Source organism: Loxodonta africana, chromosome 23 (assembly GCF_030014295.1).
Source record: "Loxodonta africana isolate mLoxAfr1 chromosome 23, mLoxAfr1.hap2, whole genome shotgun sequence".
Taxonomy (NCBI): Eukaryota; Metazoa; Chordata; class Mammalia; order Proboscidea; family Elephantidae; genus Loxodonta; species Loxodonta africana.
The window spans coordinates 57,433,181-57,441,921 of NC_087364.1; the positions used below are offsets into that span (position 1 = coordinate 57,433,181).

The window sequence follows — 8,741 nt, forward strand, 5'->3', positions numbered from 1 at the left end:
TCTCCATGCAGGAATGGAAGGTGGGGTAGGAGGACAGGCCTCAGAAAGCTCCAGGCTTACATCACACCAGCTAATCAACCTCAGAGGAAAGAGAACTCATTTCTCTCCCAGGGCCCCTAAATAAAATCTCAAGAAACAGTGTGATTGGCTCAGCTTGGATCTCATGAATGTCATGTGACAGGCAGGCCATAGGGCACTGTGGTCATCCTGGTTTGAGCTGCTCATGCCAGGAGAGACAGTATACCAGAACCTACAAGGTGAGATGGGATAATTTCCACCAAAAGGGGGTGTTCCTTGGAGGGGGGGCCAAGGTCAGTCAGAAAAGGAAACAGCTATAATGTACCCAATAACCATTGGCCATTGTGAGTGACTGATTATGCCTCACCCCTCATTCTGGGGTATCAGAAGGGGCCCTGGCTACTTGTTTGACATAAGTAAGTACTTTGGCTTCACAAGGCAAATTCCCTTGAACTGTCCCTACCATCCCCAGAATTCACCTTGTGGGACAGGAGGAGCAGCAATCAGGACACCCGTTATGCAGATGGGGAAACAGAGGCAAACTAACCATTCAAAGTCTCTCCACCAGTTAGGTAATAGGGGAGGATTCTAAATCAGATGTTCTGACTCCTTCTGCACACCCTGTGTCTCTCATCAATACCGTCTGTTTTATCTCCAGGTTGCAATGAGACTTACAATAAGGAATGGAGGTGTCAGCCCTCAGCCCAGCTCCCACTGGTAGACCCTGTGTTAGAGAGCTTTATAGCAAACTGGTTAGAATCCTTCCTCTGCCACCAGCCAGCTGGGTGACCTTGAGCTAAACAGGCACTTGCCCTTTCTGAGCCTCAGATTCTCATCTGTAAAATGGGTATGATACATACAGAACAGCATTTGCTGTGCGGATCAAAGGAGAAAAAACACAAGTACTTGGTGCAGGCATGACAACAAGAACTTTGTGTTATTTTCCTTTGTTCCTGCCTGACAAAAAACAAAACCAAAAAACCAGTGTGATTTTTGGAAGCTGCTTTGTGAATTTTATTTGGGTTGCTTTAATTCCTCTTTCTGTAATCCTCAAAAACATACTGCTGACACTGATTTCAAAGGTCGGAGAACTTTAACTAAGACATGAAAGAGACCCTGTGTTTCCATTCCGGAAAGGGCCCAGCAGAGTGCCAGGAACGAGAGCAGATGGAAAGCAGGTACTTCATCTGGGCAGGGTGGCTGTGAGGAGGCTCCCAAACCTGAGACACTCTCAGCTCTGCAGTCCAGGGAGTTAATGCTGCCATTGGCACTTTGCTTTTCAAAATAAGAACAAAGACTTTAAGGAGTCAAGAACAGGATTAGAAAGCTGGCAAGAGTGTAAACGAAAGCAAGCTTGGTGGATTTCATATTTTACCATTGATAATTGGATGACTGGATTGGATGGATGGATGGATGGCTAGATGGACGGATGTGAGGAAGGAAACAGATAAATGGTTAAAAAATGAATTCAGAAAATCGGTGTAATTGCTGAATATGGAAAGACGTCTAAGAAAAATCATTGAGTGAAAAAAATACAACAATGGACAGAGTAGTGTGTAGTATGGATCCTCTTTTTTTTTGTGATTTAGCAAGAGATACTAACCTACTCGATTGATCAGTCGAAGGATAGCTTATAGATGTGAGGAAATTTCTTTACAGATCTACCAGAAACGTGACAGCGATAACCTCTGGGAGTGGGAATGAAGCCAAGTGAGGGAAGGGGTCCTTTCCTTTTCACTCCACTCTCTCCTGTGTTATTTGAATTCTTTTCCTTTAATAATAAAAACAAAGAAAGCGGCAGGGGGGCTGTGGGCTGGAAGCAGAAGGCAGGCTCTGCAGCAGCGGCAGGGTCATCTGGAGTTCAGAGCTGGATGGGAAGGCGAGGCCTCAGCCAGGGGAGGAGGCGCCAGGCTCCAGAGTGAACAAAGCCACCTCCTTCAGGGAAAACCTGAGCCAGTGTCCACCGTGGAATGACAAATGGCCCTTCTGCCACCACCAAGCAGAGTCAGGCTCATGATTCCTGACCGAGGTTCAGTCTTCTCCCACAAGGCTACTCATGCTGGGAGGAGTTGGGGGGCAAAGAACTAGAACATTCTAAGGGACTCCCTTGCCCATGGGGAACATGGTTTGAAGTTGAAGAGCACCTTCCTTTCTCAAGGGCCCCATCCTGCCAAGTCCACATCTGTTCCATCCAATAGATGACAGTGGTATCCATCTGGGCCCCATATTGCATTTTAATGGGCAAAGGCGTGCAAGAGGCAGTGGAGAAAGGGGCTTCTGATTCCAGCAGCCACCATTTCTACCAAAATGATAGCCCCTGCTACTCTTGGGTCAGAGAAAACCTGAAGACACAGACCAGACTAGAAATCTGGGCTGTGCGGTCCAGGGCTACACAGGTCTGACCCTCTCCACGCCTCAGCCTTGGGAGCAACCACAGAGCAATTTGGGGTGGTTTTGGCCATGGACAGCAGTGTCCACTGGGGTCAGATGATGGACTAAACTGGCCAGGGGCACCTGGCCCTCTCAACCTAACTGTCTCATTTTCCCACCTTTTCTAGAGATGCAGATTAAAAAAAAAAAAAAAACCAAACCTACCGCCGTGGAGTTGATTCCGACTCCTAACGACCCTTTAGGGCAGAGTAGAACTTCCCCATAGAGTTTTCAAAGAGCGCCTGGCAGACTCGAACTGCTGACCTTTTGGTTAGCAGCCGTAGCACTTAACCACTACGCCACCAGGGTTTCCAGAGATGCAGATACAGAGAGATATTTCTTTACTCCAAAGCAGTGTGTCTCAAACTTTAGCTGTATCAGACTCACCTGCAGGGCTTACTAAAACAGAGACTGCTAGCCCTGCTCCCAGAACTGGTGCTTCTGTGGGTCAGGGGTGCAGCCAGAGAATTTATATCTCTAACAAGCTCCCTGGGATGCTGGTCCACGCTTTGAGAACCATGCTCTAAAGAAAGCCAAAGTGCAAACAATGATGACTCGCCACTCAATCCTCAACTTCAGGCAATCGGGTGGGGTGCGGGCTGTGGAAAACTGGAGTGTCCCATCTAAAGCGAGCAACTGCACAGAGCTCTAGGGCTTGAAATCACGTAGGAATAAACGGATGCCCAGTGTTTGGAAACCCTGGTGGCGTGGTGGTTAAGAGTTACAGCTGCTAACCAAAAGGTTGGCAGTTGGAATCCACTAGGCACCCCTTGGAAATCATATGGGGCAGCTCTACTCTGTCCCATAGGGTCGCTATGAGTCAAAATCTACTCGACAGCAATGCGTTTTTTTTAGTGTTTTCAGCAATCTTGACTTTTTCTTTTTTGTATGAACAGCCAGAAATCCAGATTTTTCTATGAAATTTTCTACTCTTTGACAACTACCAGCAGCTAACAGTTTCTGAAAATTTTCAAGTATCATGTAGGTCAAACAAAACACATCTGTAGGCCGGATTTCACCCTCTGGCTGCTGTTCCAGGACACAGATAAGGTTCCCATAGAAAAGAGGCAGGATCAGAGAGCTCTGAGCCAGGGAGCCTCTGGGCCCTCTGGGACGTATGTCTGCCTCATCAAGCCTCTCCCAGAGTACAATTCTGCAAAGGCTCCCAGCTGCCTATCGGCACATCTAGGCTTCTTATCCAGCTGTCTTCACTCCGCTTTTCCTCAGCCACATTGTGGGGTCCAGCAACACTTAAATCTTGGCAGACTGCACCCCTCCCACCACCAACCCCTTCCTCTAACCAGGCTTTTTCTCACCTGTGGGCCTTTGTGCATGTGGTTCCCTTTGCCTGGAATGCTGTTATCCCTTTCCCACATCTGCCCTAATTCTTACTTGTCCTTCAAGGCCCTGCTCAGCGTATCACCTCCTCCGGGTTGCCTTCCCTGACTACTCCCTAGCTGTGCGGTCTTCAGCCCTCTGTGTTTCCACCCCTGAGCTATAACTGCCTGAAGAGGCATCTGTTACCTTTGCTCCCTGGGCACTCCATGAGGCCTTGCTGCCTCTGTGCCTCAGGTCTGAGGCCAGGGCTGGTGTGGGTCAAGTCTGAAAATTATTTGCCAAATGCTGTTCTCTTGGCCTTGACCTTCCTCTCATTCCCTTTCTGATTGCCTGGCTACTTATTGTCTACCCTTCAAGTTACAGCTTAGATCCTACTTCCTGTGGGACCCTTCTCTGACCTCCTGACACACTATCATATCACACTGTGACTGGCTGCTTTGGTCCACCTCTCCCACTACAGTGAATTCTCTGAGGGCAGGAGCCATGTGAGATTCTTCTCAGTACCCCTCTCCCTGGCCCAGAGGCTGCAAAGATGGAGTAAAAACAAACACACACACAAAAAACACCAAACCAGTTGCCATTGAATCGATTCCGATTCATGGCAACCCCAAGTGTGTCAGAGTAGAACTGTGCTCCATAAGATTTTCAATGGCTGATATTTTCAGAAGTAGATGCCGGGCTGTTCTTCCGAGGCACCTCTGGGTGGACTCAAAGCTCCAACCTTCTGGTTAGCAGCTGAGTACATTAACTATTTGTACCACCCAGGGACACAAAGAGAGTAAGCACCATGAGGAATGAGATCCCTGTACCACACTGGGAAGAAGGCATTAGAGTAGGGTATAGAGCCGACCTGATGCTGATAACTGCCCTCCTCCATGCCACTGTTCCTGGCTGCTGGGTAGAGAGGGCACGAGGCTGAAGGGGCAGTAGTGGAAGTTATCTTTGGCAACCACCTTGCTCAGGACCCCTGGGGACCCTCAGAATTGTCAGCCAGTGTAGCCTCTTGGCATGTAGCTTCCCTCAGGCATTCAAAACTCCCAGGCTCCTCCATTTCTATAATTCTATTACCCTGCATGCTCTCCACCCATGGCCCTCACAGTGGTCCAAAGCTGCACACCACACAGTGGGGTGGTCCAGAGAGAAGGGTGGTCAAGGGAAGCCCCGAGTGGAGGGGCCATCCCTCCAGGAGGCAACAAATGACAAGGTGAGCGAGTGGCTGTCTACTGGGAGTGGGCCACTCTGGGACCTCCGGCAGCAGAGGTGACCATGAGTCCTAGCCCAGTTCCATCTAGTTTGTCCAGCTGCAGCTCCCTTGTCTGCTCACCCACTAGTCCTGGTGCCAGGTGTAGAAGAGGTGGCCACATGCTGCTCTGTTCATGGCCCAGATACTCCCTTCCTACCCGCCTTGTCCTTTACAATTAAGTTCTGAAGTCACCTCCCCCAGAAATCCCTCTGGGATCCCTCCTATGCTGTTGTGATCCCCCGTGCTGCCCTTTGTCACTTCTGATCACACTGTGTGAGGGACATCAGCAACAGTGACGTGCTAGCTATGTCCCCACTGCTAGCTCAGGTGAGGAAAAGCAGCAGGCAGAGAGCAGTGGCAACACAGGGACCCTGGAGCTGGATAGATCCAATTCAACGCCCCCTCCAAAAAAAAAAAGAAACAAAAATTTTTTTTTTTTCCACCACTTACTTAACTTGCCCAAGGCCACACAGCAAGTAACCCTGCCCTGGGTTCCTTATCTGTAAAATGGTGTTGTGAAGACTGAGTAAGTTCATATAAAATTAGAATAAAAGCACCTGACACGCAGTCAACACTTGAAGATTATTAGCTAGTATTATTATTAGGTAACCAATAAATTTTTTTTTTTAACCAATAAATGTTTCATGCCCTAATGGATAAAAGAAGGAAGGAAAGAGGGAAGATAATTAGCCAAGCACAAGTCAGCACATTCCAGAAGTCACATTGACCCAAAATAAACAGATATGTTCGATTTGCTCTGTGAATACCTCAAGAGCGTGCTGGGGACAAAGACTGCTCTTACGGTGGCGCGGAGTTCCATGGAGCAGGCTTGAGAAGAGATCTTGGGGTTTGGTCAGAAACACAGGGCCCAACCTCACCAAGACAGGCCCTTCTGAAGGCCTCCTCTCCCACTGAGAGCCTCTCCAGCAGGTAAGAGGCCTTGAGCCTTTTAAAGGCACAATCTGCCATTTCCCTACAACAATAGTGATTTCTCCCACTAGCAGCCCCTCTAAGGACATTCCTGCCGGCCACCCCTTCTTCCTCCATCGTTCCAAACCACAGACTCAGATACCAACTCCTGAGCGCCTTCGGATGAATAAACAAGGTGGGGGAGTGAGTCGTCTAGGCCTGGGGCTTCTTATTCCCAGAAGCGGCACTCCTTCAATCACAGTGCTAACGAACCTCACCCATCTTGTTTCTGCAAAGGCTACCAGCAGAGAGGAGCCTGACAGAGAGCAGGGGTGTGGGTTTCAAAGTCAAAAGGCCTAGGGTTCAAATTCCATCTCTAGCACGTCTCCTCCCCAGTCTGAGCACTAGTCATGGCATGATACAGCGTTACGAATCCCTCCCTCACTGGGCTGTCCTGTAAAGTAACTGGCACCATGCAGGGCACACAGCACAGTGAAGGGTGGGGGTGGGGAAGGGCACCATCAATAAGCAAGGCGGCTCCCTGAGAGCAGGCATAAGCCACTTCTGGACCCAAGGCCACGAAAGGAGACCAGAAGCATCCTGGCCTCCCAGCGACCCGGGAATGTTGATGGAAGCCTGGGGCTGACCTTCCGGAGTCTGTTGTGGCAGTGCTAATTGGGGTCTCCAGGTCACCAGCTTCCCGCCCTTGTGGGGAGGCTAGGCTGCTCCCCCCCTCCCCCCTGCAGCCTAGGTGGCAGCAGCACTAACCTACCCAGGTGTAGGCAGCACCAGTTTTAAGGAAGCACAGTGGGCAAACAGAAGACAGAGTGGGGCAGGAAGTGCCCAGGAGCCGAAACCCAGCTTTGGGAAGAGGAGGGGGTGGGACAGAGGGTCAGAGGGTTTCAAGCGAGAACATAGCGCCCCCTGCCTTTGAGTGGCTTCATGCCAGGCCATAGGGGAAGAAAACACTTCAAAGGGGTCCCTGTGTTTCCTCTTTCTTTTCTCTCTTCTCTTCTTTGTCCACCAGCTGATAGAGCAGTCTAGGAGAAAGTCCAGACTGCAGAGTCAGACAGACCTGCTTGTGATTCCAGCCTCGCCCCTCCCTAGCTCTGCTACTCTGGGCATGTTACTTCTTCTCTTTGTAACTGTTTCCTCATCTGTAAAATGGGTGTACTCATATCTCCCTCAAAGGTTGCTGTGAGGTTTCAGTGAAGTCATGTGTACAAAGTACCTGGCCCAGTGCCTGGCCACAGTGGAGACTCAACAAACCGCAGCCGTCATAACTCTCACCATCCGGTTTCGACGGAGGGGATGCCCGACGAGTCGGTGCTGCCTACCGTGGGAGTGGGAATATCCCTGGCCCTGCGAGCAGGTACAGCCCTTGCTCCCCTCCCAGGTGAACTAACCCAGCCCCTGGCCGGGCCCCCTGGGCAGGAGACACCGGGGACGTGCTCAAGAGTCCTCACCATGCACTTGCGATCGTCTATGCCTGTCAGATCCTCCTCAAACTCCTTCCCGACCTGGAAGTCCATGATGTAGTTCCTAAAAGTGCTCAGCGTGCGGATAATCATATGGTCGCCGTCCTGCACGATCTCTTTGTCTGGCTTCAGCAAGTTGGCGATCTTGCGCAAGGCCACATTCACATCTGCAGGGGGTGCGGGGTTAGAGAGGGGCAGAGGGTTGGCAAGGAAACCTCGGAGAACTGTTCCCAGGGCAGCAGAGGCCCGGGGAGCCCGCTCCGCCCGGAACACCATTAGGGCTTCCAACGGCTTAGCGCTGTCTATGCGCGCAGCCCGTCTGTGTCTTTATTGGCAATAAAGTTTTCTGCCCTGGTGCTAACCCTTTTAAAACAAAAGCTAGCAAACCAAGTCCAGTTTTCCTAATGAAATTACCCAGGTCCAGAGCCAACTGTGAGGCATTTGCCGCCAATTAACCCCAACAACGGCCAGTCCTCCAAGACGCGAGCTACGGGCCACCCCGAGCCGTGGCCGCGGACGCCCCGGGCGCTGGTTCGCCCCGGCCGGGAGCGGCTGCCGCGGGCTCGGGAGGGCTCCGGGGAGGTGCCGGAGCGGCTTCGCTGGCCCCCGGGCCGAGCGCGGCGGCAGGGGCTTACCGAGCGCGCGCAGGTACTCCTCGAAATTCTCGTTGCTCAGCATCTTCCAGTACCCGGTGAAATCGACCGGCATTTCGGCGGGGGACTGGGGCCGGACGGCCAAGGAGCGGGCGGGGGCGGCCTGGACTCTGCCGGGACAGCGGCTAACCGAGGCGCGCGGGGCGGTGGGCGGCCCGGAAATGCGCGCCCTCCGGGGGCCGGGGGCTCTGGGGGGCGGCGACAGCTGGATTCCAAGCGCGCACAAAGCCCGCAGGAGGATCCATTGTAGCCGTCGCTCCTCCCCGTTTAGTGGGACGGGGGCGGGGACAGGAGCGGGGGGATGGCGGAGAGCCAGGTTTGGCCCTGGCCCGCTGCCACTTCCATCCAGACCTTCAATTCGCGTCCCTATAGACGAAGAGATTGGTGGGGTGCTTTATTGGCCCCACCTCTTGGGTTCCTGAGGGATTCCTTCAAACGCCACGAACTTCTCACGTTCAGCGGCCACTTGAGGGTTGGGAAACAGTCTCCTCAGACTTGCTGGAGTGATTAGGGACAAAGGGTCAATTTACAGGCCTTTGTCAACAGCCTTTCAAGCGAGGGCCGAGGCTGGTGGGCGGCCCGGGTCGGGAAAGCTGGGCAGTTCAACTCAGGACGAGAAAAGTGAGGCACTCACCATGTCTCCCTCCAAAAATAAAAGGCAGGGTTGATGCT

At 51.9% G+C, this 8,741-nt stretch overlaps 1 protein-coding gene across 1 annotated transcript in view; it reads right to left on the minus strand.

Annotated features, from left to right (window-relative positions):
* RBP1 (retinol binding protein 1) overlaps positions 1 to 8,378 on the minus strand; it is a 31,804-nt gene extending 23,426 nt beyond the window's left edge. Inside the window, 3 exon segments of the mRNA XM_010595986.3 lie at positions 7,405 to 7,583; positions 8,052 to 8,211; positions 8,213 to 8,378. Coding sequence (XP_010594288.2) covers positions 7,405 to 7,583; positions 8,052 to 8,211; positions 8,213 to 8,314 — 441 coding nt within the window. The 5' untranslated portion in view covers positions 8,315 to 8,378.
* Positions 8,379 to 8,741: the final 363 nt, after the last annotated feature.